The sequence below is a fragment of the Pelobates fuscus genome, chromosome 2 (assembly GCF_036172605.1).
Source record: "Pelobates fuscus isolate aPelFus1 chromosome 2, aPelFus1.pri, whole genome shotgun sequence".
NCBI classification, from domain to species: domain Eukaryota; kingdom Metazoa; phylum Chordata; class Amphibia; order Anura; family Pelobatidae; genus Pelobates; species Pelobates fuscus.
The window spans coordinates 6,829,083-6,854,133 of record NC_086318.1 but is presented as its reverse complement, the minus strand read 5'-3'; the positions used below and the strand labels follow the sequence as shown (position 1 = coordinate 6,854,133).

At 45.4% G+C, this 25,051-nt stretch overlaps 1 protein-coding gene across 2 annotated transcripts in view; it reads right to left on the bottom strand.

Moving 5' to 3' along the window:
- Window positions 1–2,799: 2,799 nt before the first annotated feature.
- The window catches only part of DPYSL5 (dihydropyrimidinase like 5), a 179,107-nt gene continuing 156,855 nt past the window's right edge, over window positions 2,800–25,051 (bottom strand). For both annotated transcript variants that reach the window (XM_063441896.1, XM_063441897.1), the window contains one exon: window positions 2,800–5,007. In XM_063441896.1, the coding sequence (XP_063297966.1) occupies window positions 4,922–5,007 (86 nt within the window). In that variant the 3' untranslated portion in view covers window positions 2,800–4,921. The remainder of the gene's footprint in view (window positions 5,008–25,051) is intronic.

The window sequence follows — 25,051 nt, the reverse complement described above, 5'->3', positions numbered from 1 at the left end:
TGATTAACATGTTTTTATATGTTTATTCATATATATTTTTTAATTCATTTATTCACAACTAATTGTCTTCAAAGATTGCATTCATTCTTTCTGTGTTTGGAGGATAACCCAGTGAGTTAACACAGTAAGGGTACTTCACTTTGCTTGATTTCATTTGTAAAATAAAGAGATCAACTCCAATCGGTGTTTTTAACAGCTCTATATGATATGCGATATAAGCATGGACTGACTACGAAACGCGTTACGTGAACCTCTGCAGTATCTTCGGTGGAACGCACGCCTGAATTTGGTCCAGTTAATCCGTCTTTATAGGTTGGATTCGATGCCGGCATTTGACAAGAAGAATAGCGAAAGGACTTGCTTGTTCGTGATTTTCGAAGCTAGCTGCTAAAGGTGTTTTTACTCCTGATGTGCCTTCTCACATCTTGTAAGTGTCCAACTTTATGTGCAATAAAGTATCTCTTTTTATGTAAAATATTTATGTTCTGCTGTGTTCCCTTTCAGATTTGGTACTTGGACATTCCGTGCTGCAATATCCAAGTAGAGTTTATTTTATGGACATTTAATTAATTTTCTAGCTTTTTGACATTATATGCGTTTTCTCTTAGCTAGTATCATGCTGAGTGGTCACTTTATAATCTTGAGCTTTTTATCTGTATTCCCGCTATTACACAACCCTCAACGTTTTTCTATCTTTAGTTGCATAAATAGAAATATGTTTGGCCAGAGTTGATTTACAGTAAGATACATACCTGCACACTGCTCGATTGGACCGGGGCACAGTTTTTTATTTCAATTTATCTACCGAGAATTCCGTCATTAATTGGGAGAGATCTGAATGAAATGATCTCTCAGAACAATCGATGCACACTTCTATTTATCTTAACTAAAAATATAGAAAAAGGAGATGAGCAGATTACGAGACGTATGCACAATTGAGGAAAATTGCCTTCTCAAGAAGACTAACATCAGAACTCCAACATAGTAAGAGTATTAACTTCCCTTGTCCGTGATATTTCCATCTCACCATTTGGTGGCTTTTTATAGTTGTGAGGTTTGATGAATGAGGATTCTTCACTTAGAGCTTGGCATTTGCTGCTGACATTGCACCCATGAAAATATGACACCACACTTGCCCTCCATGCTTTTTCATCACCTTCCCTTTCTCCTCCCTTCTTTGATTACATCACCTTCCCTTTCTCCTCCCTTCTTTGATTACATCACCTTCCCTTTCTCCTCCCTTCTTTGATTACATCACCTTCCCTTTCTCCTCCCTTCTTTGATTACATCACCTTCCCTTTCTCCTCCCTTCTTTGATTACATCACCTTCCCTTTCTCCTCCCTTCTTTGATTACATCACATTCCCTTGCTCATCCCTTCTTCGATTACATCACCTTCCCTTTCTCCTCCCTTGTTTGATTACATCACCTTCCCTTTCTCCTCCCTTCTTCGATTACATCACCTTCCCTTTCTCCTCCCTTTTTGATTACATCACCTTCCCTTTCTCCTCCCTTCTTTGATTACATCATCTTCCCTTTCTCCTCCCTTCTTCGATTACATCACCTTCCCTTTCTCATCCCTTCTTTGATTACATCACCTTCCCTTTCTCATCCCTTCTTCGATTACATCACCTTCCCTTTCTCATCCCTTCTTTGATTACATCACCTTCCCTTTCTCATCCCTTCTTTGATTACATCATCTTTCCTTTCTCCTCCCTTCTTCGATTACATCACCTTCCCTTTCTCATCCCTTCTTTGATTACATCACCTTCCCTTTCTCCTCCCTTCTTTGATTACATCATCTTCCCTTTCTCCTCCCTTCTTCGATTACATCACCTTCCCTTTCTCATCCCTTCTTTGATTACATCACCTTCCCTTTCTCATCCCTTCTTTGATTACATCATCTTCCCTTTCTCCCCCCTTCTTCGATTACATCACCTTCCCTTTCTCATCCCTTCTTTGATTACATCACCTTCCCTTTCTCATCCCTTCTTTGATTACATCATCTTTCCTTTCTCCTCCCTTCTTCGATTACATCACCTTCCCTTTCTCATCCCTTCTTTGATTACATCACCTTCCCTTTCTCCTCCCTTCTTTGATTACATCACCTTCCCTTTCTCATCCCTTCTTTGATTACATCACCTTCCCTTTCTCCTCCCTTCTTCGATTACATCATCTTCCCTTTCTCATCCCTTCTTTGATTACATCACCTTCCCTTTCTCCTCCCTTCTTTGATTACATCACCTTCCCTTTCTCCTCCCTTCTTTGATTACATCACCTTCCCTTTCTCCTCCCTTCTTTGATTACATCACCTTCCCTTTCTCCTCCCTTCTTTGATTACATCACCTTCCCTTTCTCCTCCCTTCTTTGATTACATCACCTTCCCTTTCTCCTCCCTTCTTTGATTACATCACCTTCCCTTTCTCCTCCCTTCTTTGATTACATCACCTTCCCTTTCTCATCCCTTCTTTGATTACATCATCTTCCCTTTCTCCTCCCTTCTTCGATTACATCACCTTCCCTTTCTCATCCCTTCTTTGATTACATCACCTTCCCTTTCTCCTCCCTTCTTTGATTACATCATCTTCCCTTTCTTCAACCTTCTTTGTATTGTGTACCGTTATTGTTACTTCACAAGGTTATATTTGCCGCTTGGCTAGGATTTGTTATTTTAACGTTATATATTATTTGCTTAGACTGTCACGTGATGTAAATATGAACTTTTGTACTTCTGCCAGTTGTGTACTTTAAATCAAGATTTAATTTAAAATAAATAAATGAACCACACAGAAAAACTTGGAATAATTACCATTTTAATGAAAATTTCCACCAGAATCCACCATTTTTAGCCCCATTATTATATAAACCACAGTGCAGGACAGGAGGCATTGGACATGTTGGACCAATGAGATGGCAGAGAAGAAGCGCACGGCTGTAGGACAAGCAGGGGAGGTGAGACGTTGTTGAGGTTAGTGCAACTGATTCTTAGCACCATAACAGCAGGGAGAAGCATGAAGATAGGGGTTCGCATCACAGCCAAAATGGGAGACATACAGTGCGAGCAATATGAATCATGTACCTAGCGTTTGATACTTTTTTGCTTCTTGTCTGTGCCCTTCACTATGAGAATAAATAAATACATAAATAAATACAAAATATCATCAAATTACTGTACAACAGGAACACCTATCACTACTAGCCTACGGATTTCCTATCACGACATGTACAAAACGCTGCTGCTTCACATGACACAGACACACACAGGGTTCTCGCCGGATACAGCTGACAAGTCGCTGGAAACTATCTGACTTCTATTGTCACCATGACAAACCAATGTAATCAATTCAAATAACACTGGGGAGGGCCTGGAGTCATTCACAGACTATATGGATGACGACAATCACCAAACAAAGGATGCAGCTCGGAAGTGGCTCAAGTTTGAGTAGAACTGAGTATTCTTTGTGGTTATAGCTATTTCAGAATAGGGATTGGCCCAATCGCCATAATATTCAGAATCCTGAGCAAATCTGCAATAAGAAAAGTCAGTTCTCAAACAACAAAATGCACACAGACAGATAACTCATATTCTCCATCATATGGGCAAACAATACGGCTTAGAATGGGAATCCGTCATCTGGAAATCAATGCATTCTCTCACATTTATGGGGTGGAATTTTAAGTCTTAAAACTGGATTTTGGAAAATACAGAACGGCTGTGGTTATACATGCAATTATTCTAGTAACCAGGTGGATACATTATTTACTGCTATACCAGCATGGCAGAACACGTTTATAAAGAGTAGAATAAATAGGAAGAGGGGTTTAAGGGAAGTTAGTACATCGGAGGGAAGGCTCTCTCACACTGCCATAACCTATAACTAGATTGCTCCAGAATAGGCAAGCGCCATTGCAGGCTGTCTAATTAATCTCTACCGGAACGAGAGACAGAGAAACACAATCCCTCCTACATTCATATGAGGGTCTTTGCCAGTGAGGAGAGTGTGGCATGCCTGGAGATATGGGAGAGAATGCTCTTTAATATAGAACATACCTCAAGTAGGGTCATTACGTTTTGGCAAACTAACTCATATATTGTGGCAGTAAAATGAAGAAGTGATAGACTGTTGCCGATTTATCTTGAGTTGGGGCGTGCATTAAGAAAACGATTTCATGGTCACATTGATACCCGGCTTTGTGGAGATCAATTCATATTTTACATAAGGCATTCACTTGGAGACGGACCAATATTTGAAGATTTGATAACAATAACCATCTCGTTCCTTATACTGTAAGACAGAGCTGTACGGACTGCATGAAAATGGGTGAAAACTCTTATACAAGAAGCTAATGCCATCTCCCTCCATATTTCACAGCTTCTGGTCACAGTAGAGAAAAGTAATAATCACGAGAGGCGGTGAGAAGTGGTTGTGGAAGACTCCCTAAAGATTGGTGATAGCGTGAGAGTGCGGAACCAATTTGGACAATAATAAGCAAACATCCATTCACATATTTAGAGGATTTCTCCCACACAAACATAGCAGAATGAACGATCTTCAGGTTAATTAACTATTATCGAAAACAAAGATTTAAGACATCCATGGCAGTTGTTTTAATAGCATGGCTCAGGCATTCACTAAAATGGTTTGTGAATTTCCATTTGACATGATAGGTGCCCAGTTACAGAGGTATAAATGTTAATCAGTCACAAATATTCCACACTGTGGTAGTGGTTTCAAGGCTTGGCAAAATGTTTGTAGACAGATCGGTGTGGGCAAGTGGATGCTCTCATTTTCGTGAAACAATACAGGTGAGTTTACGTGATGATTGAGCTGGGTGCAGCAATGCTGGACTCCCGCTGGGAGTGGGATACGAGGGACCTAGGAATGGAGTAGTGGGGCCGTTAGGGGTTGGTTTCCTGCAGATTACCAGATTCCACTGGATCTACCTCCGGGAGGTGCAAGGATTCTGGCCGAGGCGCGCTTTGGGACATGATCATCGATCTGAGCACCTACAAATAAATGAGAAATATGCCGTAGGTCAATACATCTGAAAACATGATATATTGTATACATATATCAAACTGAGCTTATTCTAAAAACATTCTGCTTTATAATATCTTCATCTCAATATTGCCTCAGCAGGTCATGTACTAACCATAGTGGTATAAAACAGACAGCGATATATAGTATATATATAGTAATATATTGCTAGTTACATTATTACTATATTATCCCACATCACTATTATATCACACAGTCCATAACATTATATTATCACAGTCCATATCACTATATTATCATACAGCCCATATTACTATACTATCACACAGCCCATATTACTATATTATCATACAGCCCATATTACTATATTATCACACAGTCCATATGATTATATTATCACAGTCCATATCACTATATTATCACACAGTCCATATCACTATATTATCATACAGCCCATATCACTATACTATCATACAGCCCATATTACTGTACTATCACACAGTCCATATTACTATATTATCACACAGTCCATATTACTATACTATCACACAGTCCATATTACTATACTATCACACAGTCCATATTACTATATTATCATACAGGCCATTACTATATTATCACACAGTCCATATTACTATACTATCACACAGTTCATATTACTATATAATCATACAGCCCATATGTGACAAGACCAGTCTCGCCACATTGCATTGAAGAAGCCTGGTTGCCCGCCTGCTGCCTTTAGACTATGGCCCCATGTTGAAACGCTTGATTTTCCCCTGCAAAGACACGGAAGTCGAGTCATTCGGTGCTTGCCCTGTTTGAGCGGTGATACCCCAGATAGCTATGCCATGGAGCCCATTCGTATAATGAAAGACTACGGGAAAGACTTTGGCTTCATGGCAATTGAACTGTATGTATGTGATCTGAGCGCCATCCAGTAATAATGTGGGCTCAGACCTGAGCTATCTGGGGATATGTTGCATGTCTGTATTTTATGTAATAAATGTAACCTTGTGTATTTTATTGTATTTTACTGTCTTTTTACTGCCCTGTGCTTAATGGAGTTTTGCCTCTGTCCTTGGAGATAATTGGATTACTTCTCAATTATCTCCAGGATAGAAGACTCTGTGGAACTGGTTTTGGGCAGAAAAGCCATGCTTCATTTGGTCACAAAGGACTACGATCTATCTTTTGAACCAATGGACCAATTTGTATGATTTTGACGTATGTTTGTATTTGAAGTATGCGGATTCTGAAAATGTAATTTTATGTGAATGTGATGCATACTTTTAAAGTTATGAATAATGTGGAAAAACTGTATTTCTCTGCCTGTGATAATTACATTACCCATTGTGTAAGGTAATTGTATCACAGGCAGAGGGGAGGATTTTGTGTGGGAGTGTATTGTACGTGTTTATCGGTTGTTTTCCAAAACCCTGTGGGTTGTACTAATGTGTATATAAGAACAATAAACCCACAACTCTGTCTGTTCACTGCTTGACCCTCAACACAGAGCCTTGTCTCGTTCTTGGGGGGATTTATGGTATGCTGTTCCAGTTTGACTGCTAGGAGTGTAAACCTATTGGTATGGTTTTTCCTATTCGGCTGTTTACAGCATTCATATGGTTCCGGTTCAGCTGTTTACGGCATTCATATGCTTCTCTGGTTCGGTGGATTGGTCCCTACAGTAGCTGTGCCTGTGTCTCTGGAAGAGGAAGATCTACTAAACGGCGGTTTAACCCTTTTATGTCTGGGGGTGCCATTACACCATATTACTATATTATCACACAGTCCATATCACTAATATCATAGCCACATTGTTGTCTGATGGGTTACATCTATCAGTCTGCTCCTGTTGCCTGGGCTAACAGGCCTGGCTAGGGAGTGGTTGCATGTGCTGTGGTTGAGTGCCAGAAAGTAGGAGAATCACCTCTAAGAGGGTTTACCTGCTCTCCCTGTTAGAAAATAGTTTAAATCCTACTATCATACAGTACATATTACTATACAATAATATTACTATATTCGGTGTTACACAGCCACCTGCTTCTCGCCCATGGTCTGACTTGATCTGATTTGCTCGCTTGATGACACTTCCCAATAAGGCAATCTTCCATCATGACTTCTTCATCTGGCATCTGATCAGTGATATCCATCACTCTGCTCATGTAGTCTGTGATAGAAGGCTTGGCCAGGCTGTGACCACAGGGAGCACATTGGTCAGTCTGATCCTGTAGTCTGTGCTAGAAGGCCTGGCCAGGGAGTGACCACAGGGAGCACATTAGTCAGTCTGCCTCTGTAGCCTGTGCTAGAAGGCCTGGTCAGGCAGTCACCACAGGGAGCACATTAGTCAGTCTGCTCCTGTAGGCTGTGCTAGAAGGCTTGACCAGGCCATGACCACAGGGAACACATTAGTTATTCTGCTCCTGTAGGCTGTGCTAGAAGGCCTGGCCATGGAATGACCACAGGGAGCACATTAGTCAGTCTGCTTCTGTAGCTTGTGCTAGAAGGCCTGGTCAGGCAGTCACCACAGGGAGCACATTAGTCTGTCTGCTCATGTAGGCTGTGCTAGAAGGCTTGGCCAGGCCATGACCACAGGGGGCACATTAGTCAGTCTGCTCCTGTAGGCTGTGCTAGAAGGCCTGGCCATGGAATGACCACAGGGAGCACATTAGTCATTCAGCTCCTGTAGGCTGTGCTAGAAGGCTTGGCCAGGCCATGACCACAGGGGGCACATTAGTCAGTCTGCTCCTGTAGGCTGTGCTAGAAGGCATGCCTGGCCATGGAATGACAACAGGGAGCACATTAGTCAATCCGCTCATGTAGCCTGTGCTAGAAGGCCTGGCCAGGGAGTGACCAGAGGGAGCACATTAGTCAGTCTGCTCCTTTAGGCTGTGCTAAAAGGCCTGGCCAGGGAGTGACCACAGGGAGCACATTAGTCAGTCCTCTCATGTAGCCTGTGCTAGAAGGCCTGGTCAGGCAGTCACCACATGGAAGCACATTAGTCAATCTGCTCCTGTAGGCAGTGCTAGAAGGCTTGGTCAGGCCATGACCACAGGGAGCACATTAGTCAGTCTGCTCCTGTAGGCTGTGCTAGAAGGCCTGGCCATGGAGTGACCACAGGGAGCACATTAGTCAGTCCGCTCCTGTAGCCTGTGCTGCAAGGCCTGGCCAGGGAGTGACCACAGGGAGCACATTAGTCAGTCCGCTCCTGTAGCCTGTGCTACAAGGCCTGGCCAGGGAGTGACCACAGGGAGCACATTAGTCTGTCTACTCCTTTAGGCTGTGCTAGAAGGCCTGGCCAGGGAGTGACCACAGGGAGCACATTAGTCTGTCTGCTCCTGTAGCCTGTGCTCATCATACAAGGTCTGCCCCGAAAGTATCCAGCCATGTAATATGAGAAATAGAGACATTTATTGAAGAAGATACAAGATACAAGAAACACAGTACATACGACAATGCCTCAGTCCCCGTCAAAGTAGGCATCTTGGTATCTCACACAGTTCTCCCAACTTCTCTTCCACTGTTCAAAACACTCTGCAAAATCCTTTGTTGGAATCGCCATCAGCTGCCTCGTCATATTAACCTGAATCTCAACGATGGACTGACATTTCTTCTCTTTCAAAGGTGATTTTAGTTTTGGAAAAAGTCCGAAATCACAGGGGGCCAAATCTTTCAACAGCTCGACCATCTTTGAAGCGTTTGTGCTACACTTTTATTTACGCTGCACTCACTACATAGTCCCCGAAAGAATCCTTCTGAATCATCTGAACAGTTTCCACGGAGGAATGTTCAAGCTGAACACAAAATCTGATGCAGATTTGTTGCTCTACCTGCTTAGCCATTTTGAATGTGATGGCTGCACAGTACACATGCTCACTCAACCGCGTCTAGCGCCCCCACTGACTAGTACAGTGAAATCGTCAGTGGTCACGTATGCGCATTCTAGTCCACTCCCCTTGGTTGCCAGGTTACATTGATGTCGTGCAAACCATTCTCGTTATATTAATAATTGCTGGACTTTTTCTGGACTTTCTGTTACTCTCTCTCTGTATATATATTGTTTTCTTTCATATACAGTCTATTTGCTGTGTTTGTTTTTATTCTTAGTATTATTAGGGGAAACCTGTTCTTGTATCCTGTGTGTATGCAATTTCTCTTGGGATATTCGAGGTTGACCGAACTCTCAGTGTTTGCTGCCCTATAAGTTAGAGCTGTATTGACCCTTTTTCTTTAATCTGGGAGAGAACAAGGCCAGGAATTTACACACAAGACAGGATATGATGGGGCGGCGGATGGCTTATAGAGTTAGCGGATAGATACAAAGTGTGAGAATAGAGAGCAGGTAACATGGAGATAGCAGGAGAAACGAGTCTGCTTTAGTTCTCCTGTGCCATGACTCGGAGCTATCCATGGGAAAAGCAAATAAAAACCGCTGATAGGTTACATGGCAACGGGAATAAAAATATCTGACATAAAATATAGGATTGTTAAAATAATATAGGTTTGTGGGATGAAGCAAGACAATTACAGTGTGAACAATAAAATGAAATATGAGATTATGGGATGAAACAAGTCAAATATATTAAAGGAACACTATAGGGTCAAGAACACAAAAATGTATTCCTAACTTTATAGTGTTAAAACCACCATGTAGCCCCGCTGGTCCTCTCTTGCCCCACTAAGTATAGTAAAATCTTACTTGTATTTAAGTCTGCAGCTCCTGGCTCTGCCTCTGTCTGCTGACATCATCAGACGTGGTGGTCTGAGCCAATCACATTGCTTCCCCATAGGATTTGCTGAGACTGACAAGGAGGCAGATCAGGGGCAGAGCCAGCACAAATCAAACACAGCCCTGGCCAATCAGCATCTCCTCATAGAAATGAATTTAATCAATGCATCTCTATGAGGAAACTTCAGTGTCTCCATGCAGAGGTTGGAGACACTGAATGTCAGTCAGCACTGTCCCAGGAAGCACCTCTAGCAGCCATATGAGGAGTGGCCAGTGGAGGTATCCCTAGGCTGTAATGTAAACACTCTGAAAATACAGTGTTTACTGCAAATAGCCTGAAGGGAATGATTATACTCACCAAAACAAATACAATAAGCTGTAGTTGTTCTGGTGACTATAGTGTCCCTTTAAATTGTGAAATAAGATGACATTTGACAATACTGGGAAATATATAGTTATACTGAATAGAGTGTCAAATTGAGGATTGCATATGGGAACAGGGTGAATAGTGTGATTGGGTTAAATCTGATTAAAATGCAATGTGGGAATGAAGGGTGATTTTGTAATGCAGTAAATTGATATCAGGAGGAGAGACAGGAGGAGACAGGATAGCAAAGACATGAAGATATTACTACACAGTATGTAGAGTTAGTGACGTATTCACTAAACAGTGAGTTGGTGTATTAATAGTAACATATATGGGCGTCGGTCTGGAAGGTATGAAGAAACGTGGAGGACCTGGCAGGTCCATCTCACTACAGGTTGGCAGGTCAAGTAGTCTAATGGGAGGACGGAAGGAAACCCGGGGATTCAAGCCGACAAGCAAGCATATGTTGGTGACGACCCCTACATATGGGGGGCAGACGCGGAGCAGCGTGAAAACCGAAAAGTTAAAATTAATTCTCCACTCCCCTTTCCCACCCTTTCTCCCCCCCCCACACACCTGTGACAAACACTCTTTCCTACGAACATTTGCCACAAACCTTTGTAGGAGTGTGGAAGCTGGTCCACAGACTATGGTCCAGGTCAGAGACAACGTTCGGGAGTTACCCTGCCCAGCCACCATTAGCAGCTTTCCTAGGGTGCCCCTGGTTCGGCATTTTCCCTTCATTCAAAAGGAACCGAACGCTATCTCCCTGGCGGCCGTTCGCATGAACCAAACCCACGAATCCTTAGCAGTACTTAGCCGCGACCGCTATGGAACTAATTTCGGCATGAGGACTTCGTGGGTCACATCAGCGGGACTATGCCGTGTGGTTCCTGGACAGCTTGGTCCGGGGTTTGCAACCCGCCAAGAGATCGCTTTTAGGAGGGACTAAGGGAAGAAAAGCTACCTCAGAGCCAGGCAGTGCACCCCACATTTCGGACGCAGGAGCTCCAGTATGTTGACCGGCACCCCGACTGGGTACCTCCGTTGAAGGATGCTCCTAGCGCTTCCTGAGGCCTCCAAGCACTGCAGCAGACACCATAACCACCGTAGACTCCTCCAGAGAGCAAAACAGGAACAAGCGTTTACCAGAGCTTAGCAGTGATTCAGCAAGGGAGTATAACAAGCATAGCAATCCCTTGTAGCAGATTCCCCCAATAAGAGACGGCACTCCAAATTGAGGGTAAAGTATAACTCAGGTTTAATGACACACACTCTGCTTTTATGCAATTCTCCCTTGCAAGGGAGGCGCCAACAGACAATTATACATTATCCAATCACACAATGGTTACATCCCACATATTCCCTCCCCTTAGCCTGAGAGGTAACAATTTAAACATACATTTTACCCAACTTTCATAACTCAGTTGGTTCCGCCACAAGGACCACGTGTGCGGCCGGTCAGAACTTTAACACGGTGGTGTTTCCCCTACACTGCATGGACCTGATCACTATTTAGAGAACTTGGGATAAGGGCTATTTGGAAATGTATAATACGAGGGGTTATTGTATGTTTTTATTAAGTTTTGGGGTACTTTTATGTTTTGAGTTGGGCTCTTTGTTCCTGGGAGATAATTAGCTTACTGGTCTTTTTTTTTTTTATTATTCTTTCTTTTATTCGTGCAAATAATTAACATGCAAGTTTGCTCTGCCACAATAGCTGAAGCAAACCAGATGATACACAGAAAGAAACAACACTATGGCATTGAAAGCATTGCACATTTTAAGTTAAGTGAACAAGATAAACATATAATATAGCTTGACATTGTAATCTGCATGGTTATTGCTTGGATCAGTTAGTGATTAATCATGCATGGCAGACATCATTAAATAACACGGCCTTGCTATCGACTTTGTTGTAGTCTCCTAACTTAAGTGAAGGCACCGTATGTGATATTATGCAACTATAGAGATAATAACATTCTTAACAGTTAACACTATACGTGTGCTATAAGTGTAGTTGACAACATGGCAACTCTTATGTTTGAATGTCGCTAAACAAGCCACCTATATATAAAAGGTGAGATGAGATGTCCCAGTGATAATCTGCGAGCTATTTATTAAATAACAAAACAAAAAATAAATAAAAAATTGTTAGTATTAAGTCATATGAGTAACACGCGCAGTGTTAGTATATGAGCATGCTAGGTTGGTTATATCATAAAGAATGGTATGTTAGCAGGCTGATTAAACATTATATTCATTTCAAATTAACAGTCTAACTGAGTAATACAGGCTAGGGTTAACTGTGGTATAAGATAAGCTACAGGCTATGCGTTGGGGGGATAATCCCCTGTGATTAATTATGGGCTAGGGGCACACTTGCGGCACTATAGTCCTGGCAACTGCTGGTGTGATAACGGACAGAAGGGTAGCCAACCGGTAGAGAGTCACTGTTTAATAGATGTTGCTTGAAGTGGTACGGCTTTGGGTCAATTGGCTTGGTCGTGGAGGGTCAGTGTCCGTCCGAATAATGAGCAATACTCTTCTTCAGTAGCATATATCATTCCGGTTGTTAGTCCCTGCAGGTGTCTGGTCTTGCACGTGAGGCCAATGTACAGGCCGCTGCGTCAGCCTATTCCTTTATTGGGTCGTGTGGCTGTTGGAGCGTGGACGAAGTGAACGGTGCTGAGTGATTGTGAGGAAGGGAGGGCTTTTCCCCAGCCCCAGGCCTCTTGTGGGGTCAGCTTCTGCTTGCCACAGACTTGGACGTCTATGTGAGCCGGGTCTTTCCCCTTGTGGGCGCCGTGGGTGGCCCTGGTGTTTCGCCACCATTGGCGGCGGGTGGGATTCCGGCGTGGTGGCTGAAGCTTCAGAGGACGTCTCCGTGGGACCTCCGGCCCGGGTGGGTATTCAGTGGTCGTAGCGGGTGTGGAGGGGCAAGCTTTACCGGGGATCAGCCCACTCCTTCCCCTTCTCCTCACCTCCTCCATCCCCTCTCCATTTGCAGGGGGGCACCCGGCTAGGAGTCGTTCCAGTCGGGCCCAGAAGTTCTGGAAAATCTGGTCCAGGCTGGTAGGCTGGGGCAGCGTGAGTGTAGGCCTGGATATAGCATCCGCCATATTGCTGGATTTGGCCCATCCAGGGCCCCAGTCCGGGTGGTCAGCTGCAGTCTGTGTTGCTTTGCATGCCGTATTGGTGAGGACCGGGATAACCACCGCCGGTCCATGGGGGGGGAACGGAGGCTTGATCTGTGCTTGTCAGTGCTTTGGGACGACGGGAGAGCGTCCGCCTCCCCGTGTCCGCCTCGTGTGTAGGCCTCTGGTGTATCACCTGGCACCCCGACTGGGTACCTCCGTTAATGGATGCTCCTAGCGCTTCCTGAGGACTCTACCGAATAGGACAAAACTACCGAATAGCGCGCAGATCCTACTCACACAGTTCACTCGCCACGGAGCCGAAGTCTTTAACTACACGAATGGGCTCCATGGCATAACTATCTGGGTTAACACATTCACATAAGGTCTGGTCCATAGTCCAAAGGCAAGAGGCGGGCAAGCAGCCCCCTCCAAGGACACGTGGCGAGGTCGGTTTCGCCACACTTCTCCCCTTTACCCCCCAGACTAACAGGGTATCTGACCTCCTGCCGGTCAGTGCCCTGGTTAGTCCAGCAACCCACCCATGAAGCACAAACAGCAGTACCTCCCACCCACAATAACTGGTTACTACACCTGGGTAGAGGAGAACTTTGTCCAGGTCCAGGTGCCTCACCACGCCTGTGTGGGGGACTGGTAGTCTGCCTTGGTGGGTTGCTGAGTGGGCAGAGACCAGCGGCACTGAAGTAGCCTGATTGGAGCCTGGTTGTGGGAGGGGGAGACCGACCGATTCCCCTCTGGGTACACAGCTCTGCTGCTGGAGACAGACTGTCTCCCCTTTGGCTAAACAGCCCTGTCGTGGGGGGGCAGGACCGACCGTCCCTACCCCCTGTGTTGGAAGTGCAGAGACCACGGTCCCATCTGCACAGGTGTGGGGCTTACAGTCTCCCCATGGTACATGAAGCTGCCGCTGGGGAGAGGTGGTAACCAGCTCCTCTCCCATTAGAACACTCTGCCGCTGGGGAATGGAGACTGGGCTCTCTATTCCCTGTACATTAATGATCCGCCGCTGGGGAGAGGTGGTAACAATCTCCTCTCCCATACATACTTCCCATCTCTGCGGAGGGAGACCGACTGTCTCTCCTACCAGCACAGAGTCCTGCTGAGGGGGAAAGGGGGCTGGGCTCTCCCTTCCCTGCTGGATACTCTGCCGCTGGGGAATGGAGACTGGGCTCCCAATTCCCAACAAATCACACTGCCGCTGGGGAGGGAGGACAGCCCCTTCAGCTCCCTGTAACTTGGGCGCAGAGACCACGGTCCCATCTGCGCTGGTGTGGGGCTTACTGTCTCCCCTTGGTGTGCTAAGCTGCCGCTGGGGAGAGGGGGTAACAAACTCCTCTCCCTTACACACTTTCAGCCGCTGGGGAGCAGGGCTGACCCTCTGTACTCCCTGTAGGCAGGGCGCAGAGACCACGGTCCCATCTGCGCTAGTGAGGGGCTTACTGTCTCCCCTTTTGAGCTGCGCTGCCGCTGGGGAGAGGGAATAACAAACTCCTCTCCCTTACACACCTTCAGCCGCTGGGGAGAGGAGATAACAGGCTCCTCTCCCTGAACCGTAGACTGCCGCTGGGGAGCAAGAACGGCACCTTCAGCTCCCTGTAACGCACACTGCCGCTGGGGATCTGGGCCGACTGCCCAGCATCCCTGTAGGGCCGGTAGAGAGACGGCAGTCCCATCTCCACCTGCCATCTGTGGGTCTTCCCAGGACCAATCCGTGAGGCCCCTCAACATTTGTGAGTAAGGGCCACCTGCTTCCCCACCTGGCAACTCTGGCTGCTGCTGGGGATCTGGGCCGGCTGCCCAGCATCCCGGTGGGCCCGGTGGAGAGACCTTGGTCCCATCTCTACCTGCCTGTTGTGGTTCCTCACAGGACCAGTCTCAGGGTCCTCCTCCCGCCGCCTCAGGGAAAGACGGCTAACCTCCTCGGATGCAGCCTCTACTCGGCTGCTGTAACGCTCCTGCTGCTGAGCATACTTCCTCTCTTTCGCCAGCCGGAATTCTCGGTCCAGCCTTGTGTTTCGCTCGGCCATGACCTGGTTCCAGATCACCCAGCGTGTCTCCATGGGTATATCATCCCCATACTCGGCCACTCGCTGCCTCACCTCGGCCAGCCAATCATCTCCAGAGCCAGAACCTTCCATACTTGTCTGCTCCCAGGGGCGCTGCACGACTGCTAGCGTTGCCCTCAATTTGTAAATCCAAACAGTGTCTCTGAGCTGCTTTACCTCGCACTAGGACGCCATCCCACCGCTGCCACCAATGTAACAGATCGCCTGGCACCCCGACTTGGTACCTCCGTTAATGGATGCTCCTAGCGCTTCCTGAGGACTCCAAGCACTCTGGCAGACACCACAATCACCGAATCTGAGAAGCATATGAATCCTCTCAAGCCTCTGAATGCTGTAGACAGTTGAATAGGAACCATACGAATAGGTTTACACTCCTAGCAGTCAAACTGGAACAGCATACAATAAATCCTCCCCCAATAATGAGACGACACTTCACTTTGAGGGTTAAACAGGAACTCTGGACTGGCACATCCAGCCTGGCTTTTATTACAAGAGTACACATACAGGCCACACCCAGGGGGAGGCATAAAATAACCAATGACATAGATGTTACCTCCCACACATCCCCTCCCCTTAGTGTGACACATAATCCCATTATTCATACAGTTTAAAATATACTTTTTACACAATATTTATAACTTCAAAACCATACATCACATTCACACAAAATTACATATCCACAATCAATCCATTCAGGGGAACAACATATTAAAAAATGGCATGGATCAGACCAGGGGTTCAAAAGTTAGTAAAGTATCTTTTAAAACCCCTAGCTTTCCAGCTCAGATGGGTTTTTACAGAGCCTTCTCTGTGCTGGAGAAGTAATTCAATTATCTCCAGCACAGAGACAGACTCCATTGAGCACATGGGAGCACAAAGACAGTAAAACACTTTAAAATACATAAATTCACCTTTTACACATAACACGCAGACATTTCACCTATCCCCAGATAGCTGGGATCTGCGCGCACAAAACTACCGAATAGCGCGCAGATCCTACTCACACAGTTCACTCGCCATGGAGCCGAAGTCTTTAACTACACGAATGGGCTCCATGGCATAACTATCTGGGTTAACACATTCACATAAGGTCTGGTCCATAGTCCAAAGGCAAGAGGCGGGCAAGCAGCCCCCTCCAAGGACACGTGGCGAGGTCGGTTTCGCCACAGCCTCAATGACAACCTCAATGACAACCTCGGGAGAGGTGTCATTATGTAGGTCTCGGTGTCCCGAGTCACTTAGCAGCCAAAGAAAGTCGGGTCACAGGTTCTGCTTAGTGAAATTCGAGTTGCTTTGCGTGGGGCTGCAGGAGCTTCAGCTACACACGTCTGCTCCTTTCTGCAGTCAGGCCCCGCCCCCAGCTTACTGGTCTTTAACGCAATTATCTCCCAGGCCCAGAGATTCCTTGTGGTGAAGACAAAAGAGACCTCCTGCTGGGGTCCGTGCATAAAAGGCCAAGTTTGGCTCATTATATTATATTATATTTGTACTCCCAGAATTTTGTGTTGCCTAGTTACTGGGAGGGGAAAGGGCTAATCACTGCCAGCACTTTGTTCCAGCTTGTGGAGGATTCGGCGGGGAAAGTCTTTTCTAGGACTAGAGCTCCCAGGACTGTGTGTCGTCCAGTCCCTGGGAGGGAATAGAGCTAGTCCCCTACCATGTTTTAGGATGGAGAGGCTCCAGGAGGACCCCGGTCAAGCCACAGGGACTGTGGCCGAAGCGCTGAAGTTTTCCCCTGTTCCAGCTAGGAAGTGATCCTTGGCGGAAGTACCCAGCCCGGGGTACAGGAAGCTCCGCTACAACACCCACTCCCCACCCTTTTTTCCCCTCTATTTCCGCTTCTCTTTATTAACCTTCCCACCCACCCCCTTACTCAGTACTTAAAGGTAGAACTTTATGTATGGTACTGGCAAGGGCAGCGTCAGCGCCGCCTGTGTGTTGTGTCAGGTAATACTGAATCAAAATCCACTGCTTTGACGGACAGCAACCTAACTGCTACATGATACCATGATTGACACCCTCACTTTTCCTCGGATAGGGATTGGGAGGTGAGGTTATGGTGTCTCAGAGTCTATGTTCCTTGGTATCGTTATATTATCTTTTTTTTGGTTTATATGTCTAATATCTTTAAAAAAAAGATCAACAAAATAAATAGTTACATATAAAGCATACTTCTCTAGTAAGACATTGAGGTGTGCCTTGTCCAAAAACCATGAGAACCATTCAACAATAACACTTGTTCCTGTTTAACTCCGTCAAGGCAAAGACATATATAATATATATATATTATATTGTGACAGTAGTATCAAAGTTAAGCCTATGAAATACTAACAGCAAGAATAGTCCAACACTCCCATCTTGTGGTAGGAAATGAAGATACAGTTTAAAATATTGCGCCTAGCCATTATCATGTAAACATGTATCAGCGTTGTCCTCCCTTTCGGGGGTGAATTCCTGGTCCAGACTTCCTGTATCTTCCCCTATTTGTCCTTAAAGACACTTTAAAGTGTCATTTAATGAACTAGACTTTTACCCTTCGCTGGTCTTGTTGGGTACATTCATCTGACTGCTCTCCTTTCTGTCAGTCACCACTTTCCCCATTGAGACAGAGATACTGGTTGTTGTTTCTCTTCACCTCCTTTACGTCACAGATTTTTTTTGGTGCAACTTATTAAATCTGTCTGTTAGATTTCTCTGTGGCTCTTTTGCACAGAATGCACTGGGGTTTTTTCAGCAACAGATTTATCAATCGTTTCAGTATCTTTTCTTCTGTTCCACTTCTCTAAAATGTGGCAATCTTTTTTGAAAGTCACATTTCTGGGTCGCTTTACACAGATAAAAGCTGAGACTTTTTAGACCATTTGGTGGTTTAATAAACATGAACTGATAGGATGATAAGACTTTGATAAACCTCCTCCTTTGTGTCCCTACTGGATTTGCTATTAGGGGCAAAAAACTGCAGCTTGGTGGGTTTTCTCTGATAGGTGGAGATTTTACTATGGCACCTCACTGCTGTCATCCTCATTTCAGGTGATTTTTTTTCCTGGCCCACTACACTACAGGGTGAGGACACATGTGAAAGTGAAATACTTAGTCAGTCCCTTCATATGACTAGATGGCCCCTATGTCCGTGGAGGTGATTGTTGAAAATGCAAGCTGGGATGGCCCCGGATTTCGCCAGCCTTGGTCTACATTACACACCAACTGCCTAGAGCTGATGCTGGAATGCTTAAAATTGCTGCATCATCCTATGGAACAACAACGTGGTGGCAGTTCAATATATCAAGCGCCTAGGGGGGTGGGGGGGCTCGGAACTTACATTTTGCCATGGATCACGTGGGGCATTTCTAAGTTTTATTTTCAATGCCAAATAACCCTCAAAACGGATCCAGGCATGTCCAATCTATCACTGGATTAGTTCTCCAGGCATTCACTGGACAGATTGAGGTTTGCCATCCAGGAATAACTGTCATCAGGGCTCGAGTCCTGCAGGACCGGCCCGGGGGGTAAATGTTGTTGTGCTGCTCCCCAGCATAGTGCCGCCCACAATACACTGTCTGCTGTTGGTGGTATGATGGCTGTGCCCACAATGCACTGTCTGCTGTTGGTGGTATAATGGCTGTGCCCAGAATGCACTATCTAATGTTGGTGGTATGATGGCTGTGCCCACAATACACTGTCTGCTGTTGGTGGTATGATGGCTGTGCCCACAATGCACTGTCTTCTGTTGGTGGTATGATGGCTGTGCCCACAATGCACTGTCTGCTGTTGGTGGTATGATGGCTGTGCCCACAATGCACTGTCTGCTGTTGGTGGTATGATGGCTGTGCCCACAATGCACTGTCTGCTGTTGGTGGTATGATGGCTGTGCCCACAATGCACTGTCTGCTGTTGGTGGTATGATGGCTGTGCCCACAATGCACTGTCTGCTGTTGGTGGTATGATGGCTGTGCCCACAATGCACTGTCTGCTGTTGGTGGTATGATGGCTGTGCCCACAATGCACTGTCTGCTGTTGGTGGTATGATGGCTGTGCCCACAATGCACTGTCTGCTGTTGGTGGTATGATGGCTGTGCCCACAATGCACTGTCTGCTGTTGGTGGTATGATGGCTGTGCCCACAATGCACTGTCTGCTGTTGGTGGTATGATGGCTGTGCCCACAATGCACTGTCTGCTGGTGGTGGTATAATGGCTGTGCCCACAATGCACTGTCTGCTGTTGGTGGTATGATGGCTGTGCCCACAATACACTGTCTGCTGTTGGTGGTATGATGGCTGTGCCCACAATGCACTGTCTGCTGTTGGTGGTATGATGGCTGTGCCCACAATGCACTGCCTGCGGTTGGTGGTATGATGGCTGTGCCCACAATGCACTGTCTGCTGTTGGTGGTATGATGGCTGTGCCCACAATACACTGTCTGCTGTTGGTGGTATGATGGCTGTGCCCACAATACACTGTCTGCTGTTGGTGGTATGATGGCTTTGCCCACAATGCACTGCCTGCTGTTGGTGGTATGATGGCTGTGCCCACAATGCCCTGCCTGCTGTTGGTGGTATGATGGCTGTCAAGATGCAGATGTGCCTGCTCAAACTACTCCCCCGCGGTAGTTTACTGAGGAGTGAATCCTGCAGTGAGCGGGGAATTTTACATCACTTCCTGTCAGGCACCGCTAGAGGATTACCGAGCAGGGAGAGGTAAGAACACTTCCTGTCAGGCCCCGCTAGAGGATTACCGAGCAGGGAGGGGTAAGAACACTTCCTGTCAGGCCCCGCTAGAGGTTTACCAAGCAGGGAGAGGTAAGAACACTTCCTGTCAGGCCCCGCTAGAGGATTACCGAGCAGGGACAGGTAAGAACACTTCCTGTCAGGCCCCTCTAGAGGATTACCGAGCAGGGAGCGGTACGAACACTTCCTGTCAGGCCCCGCTAGAGGATTACAGAGCAGGGATATGTAAGAACACTTCCTGTCAGGCCCCGCTAGAGGATTACCGAGCAGGGATATGTAAGAACACTTCCTGTCAGGCCCCGCTAGAGGATTATACACACTCTGCACTCACTACAAACACACTACATTCACTATACACACTATGCATTAATTATGCACACTATGCACTCACTACAAACACACTACATTCACTACACACACTGCATTCATTGTACGCACTCTGCACTCACTACACACACTGCATTCATTATACGCACTCTGCACTCACTACACACACACTACATTCACTATACACACTCTGCACTCACTATAAACACACTACATTCACTACACACACTACATTTATTATACACACTACATTTATTATACACACTTTGCACTCACTACAAACACACTACATTCATTATACACACTCTGCAGTCACTACAAATACACTACATTCATTATACACACCCTGCACTGCACTATATGCATAGGAGTGTAAATTATTTTATTTATTTTTTGGGGGGGGGGAATCTTGGGTGAGTTCCCACACTTTTTTACCCAGGACTTGACCCCTGACTGTCAACTACCCCGATTTTACATTTGGCTCCAGGATCCAGATTGTGCACTGGTGGACACGCAGGTGGTTACAAGGGCGTCTCAGCAAATCAGTATTCAAGTTTTGATCACCCCTTTTGGCAGAGTCAACCATAGTTTTCAAGCCTGTTGGAGTTTGGCATGGATTCCACCATTCCCTCTTCTTCTCAGAGAGCTTTGGAGGAATTTCTCAGGAAGCTTATCTCAAGTGGCTAAGGACCTATTGTGGGACTTCCGAGCCCCACGGACGAGAAAAGGCTATCTTTCAGCTTGGGATGCCTGGCATAGAGGGAGCTTGATACCTTTACGGCCCCTATACTTCTGTCATCTCTTTTTTCAGAGGGGCAATGTTATTACTCTCTTAATATTGCATTGGGTGATTTAGGAGGTGCACGTCCCTGTTTCTGGGATTCCGGATGGTAATGATCCCCTCATCTGCAATCTTCTGCGGGGTACTTACATGTCGCATCCTCCAAATCCTGGATATTCTAATCTTTTGGTTGTTAATCTGATTTTTTTGTTATTCGCCAGACAAAAACTCCTAATCTGTTAGTCAGTTGTTGGCAAAGTTTATGCTTCTGCTCTGTTTAGTTTTGATAGGTTTCAGATGTTCACGCCAGTGATGTCGACGTGTTTTTGATTTCTCCAGAGGGTGTGACCTTGACCTTGACCTTTCAGATATTATGTCATACAAAGTGATTTCTCGGCTATCGTTTAAGCATTCTTTCAAGGTGAGCCTAACTTGTGCGTGGTGTCCACCGTGGTGTCTTATGTTCAGGCGATGGTATATGTACGCGCCTATCCTTCGGGTCAGTTACTTGTTTCTTACATTAGACCGTATAAGCTGGTTTCTGTATATTTGATTGGTTTTGTCTTTGGCAAGGAAGAACTCTTCTTTTGGAGTTCATTCAGTTTGCAGCATAACGGCCTAGGGACCTCAAATATTCTTTGTTTGGCCGATTGGTCTTGTGAAGACACCTTTTGTATTTTTATTATTTCGCTCCATTGTCTGCTGCTTCTTTTTTTATTTTATAAGTGCGTTGAAAAAGCTGAGCCTCCTGTTCATGTAATAGAATTGAAGCTTATGCTACGTTTAGAGTACATATAATGTTAACTTTAATAATGACAGGATTATTTTCCCTCTCTCCCACTTTCTCCGTTCGGGATCAGTGTTACTGTCATTGTTAATCCTGTTGCATATTGTGTATTAAGTGCCAGGTTGTACTGTATTGATTTATGCAATTGGTTTTATATCCTGGTGTGAGCGATTCTCTTTCATGGTTTTCATCTTCATTTTCATTAAGATCTCTCCGGTTCGAGTCCATGGCCTCGCCCTTGCTGAGTTACAGTTTTTTGTTGTTTAAAGTTGTCTCTTTAGTCCTTATTGTTACCTCCCATCAAAGAAAGAGGAAAGAGGTACTTTAGCTGATGGGTAGGTTTCCCTACTAAAAGGAGTAAAGAAAGTAAAGTAATCACCTCCTGTCATTATTAAAATTACCTGTACACTAAAGATATATTAATCTACAATTCAGCCTCATGAACACCTACCTCCTCAGCTATAAAACCTCTGACATTCAATTAATTAGAATTTAGTATAGCAAGGTATCTCGCTGCTGCAATCACTGACTGAATCTCTGAAGGTCCACGTTTACATATAAATCTCCTTCTTATTGTATTCATTTCCTGCTCAGTGGGAGATAATTAGGAGTCAGAGAGCAAGATCCTACTAAACCCTCCTATTTGTGTACAAGACCCAAAATTCACACCGATACTCCCAAGGTGTACTGGATCAGGTTTTGCAAGATGAATGTGCCTCTCCGGATTTGGTCTGAATGTCCCAGCATTTCATTTGTACGGCACCATCACTAGTCGTTTTGAAGCTCTAGATACCATGTTCCTTCATAATAATACTTATTCCACTGCTAGCTACAAGCACTCTATCCTGAAAATGCCCCATCCCTTATCCCTTTGCTTTGGATGCCAACAATCCTTTACTAGATTCCCTTATGCTATTACACAATAACAATTATTCCACACTAACGTGAATACTCATTTGGAGTTTATTAGCACATTTGCTCACCTGTTTTTTGCAAGAAATACATGAAAAATGAAAAGTACACACAGACAAGCCGAGATCCAGGAGCTTCCAGTACTATTAATTGAGGGTTTACAAAGGTCCAGGTGGTGTTTAATTCCCTAAAATGCTAATTATATTATAAATAACTGAATAAGCTGCAGTTCCTCACCCTTTGCTACCTGCACTTAGTCACAGCAAGATTAACCATAAAGTTAAACGCGCAGAGGGTTGCAGAGTTACAGGTCATTGCTGGCTGATCCTCACCCTCTGCTACCTGCACTTAGTCACAGCAAGATTAACCATAAAGTGAAACGTGCAGAGGGTTGCAGAGTTACAAGTCATTGCTGACTGCTCCTCACCCTCTGCTACCTGCACTCAGTCACAGCAAGATTAACCATAAAGTGAAACGCGCCGAGGGTTGCAGAGTTACAAGTCATTGCTGGCTGCTCCTCACCCTCTGCTACCTGCACTTAGTCACAGCAAGATTAACCATAAAGTGAAACGCGCCGAGGGTTGCAGAGTTACAAGTCATTGCTGGCTGATCCTCACCCTCTGCTACCTGCACTCAGTCAGATTAGAATTAATCATAAAGTGAAACGCGCTGAGGAATGTAGAGTTACAAGTCATTGCTGGCTGCTCCTCACCCTCTGCTACCTGCACTCAGTCAGAGCACGGTTGACCATAAAGTGAAACGCGCTGAGGAATGCATTGTTACAAGTCATTGCTGGCTGCTGAAGCTGGCTCCTTTAAGTTTCTTTAATTTGTAAAAATTATTTTTAATTTTTAAAACATTTTGTTGTGCATCAGTGGAACAATCAGTCTTGCGCTGCCCCAACAGCAGTGGCAAGAGAATTAGTATACATAGTTAAACAGTGAAGGGCAGTTGATATTACATCACATGTTTTGCTAATAATAAGTTTTGCATGCATACAAAGCCATTTTAGCTGATAATTACAAGATTAAACGTGAACAATTTATCTAAATAATGTCATCAGAGAGACACTGATATGTTACATGCTGGACATATAGGGAATAGCTCACAATAGAACAGTGGTATCAGGTTTAGGTATAAAGCTTGACGCAAAGTCACAGATATCTGGTGGATAGTAAGTTAGGGGGTTAACTATGACTAACGGGACATCGAATCCACGTTTTGCATAGTCACGTGGGTATTTATTGAAACATGCTCAACTACGCAGAGATTATAAATGAAGGTAACCCCTAAGGCTATATTACCTGAATTATAGCTTCATTGCACATGTTAGAACAAGACTCCTAGCGAAATCAGTAGTAAAATCGTTATGAAAAATAAAAGACACAACAAATTAAAACATAACACTCTGAGCCATGTTAGCAGGATTGTCGATGTCAGAATAAGGATAGCCCTGGCCAAAAAGTCCAGCGTCAGCCTATTCCCCGGCTTGGGGATGCTTGGAGGCTGTCTATGGGCTGGAGTTGAGTGTAGAGACCCTCCAGCCCTGTGTCAGGATCGGGACAGGGATCCAACACGCAGAGTACAAACAGGTACAGGATACGTATACCGGACCTTAGAATGGCCGGACTAACGTACGGAGAATATAGAGAATAGTCAAAGACAAGCCGAGGTCGAGGGAACGAGAAGACAGATAAGCGAGGAACAAGCCGGGTCAAGGGTAACAGAGATAAACAGAGTAAGTCAAACAAGCCGGGTCAGAACCAAAGGGATAACAGAAATACAAGAGCACTGTGTGACTAGGCAGACTAGAACCACGACAGGGCAATGAGCAAATGGGAGAAGCAAGTTTAAATACCCTGGCTCGGAAGGGTAGACACGCCTCCGACGAGTCCTGATTAGTCTCTGAAGGATTGAGTGACAGGTTGTTCCGGGTTGGCGTCATGACGTCGGTTTCCGGACGTCATGCTAGAAAAGGAAGTGAGTCCCTCGCGGCCGGCGTTTAAGTGACCGGATGGATCGCGAGGAACAGAGGAAACAGCCCGTCCGGACGGATGGACGTCTAAGTCTCTACCTCTCTCGGAGGTAGAGACTTCAGGTACCCTGACACCCTGGGCTATGTAGAAGACTGGCATTGCGGAGCCACAGACTCATGTTCTCTGACTTGAGGCCAAGTCTCTCCCAATCAAGGGTGCCA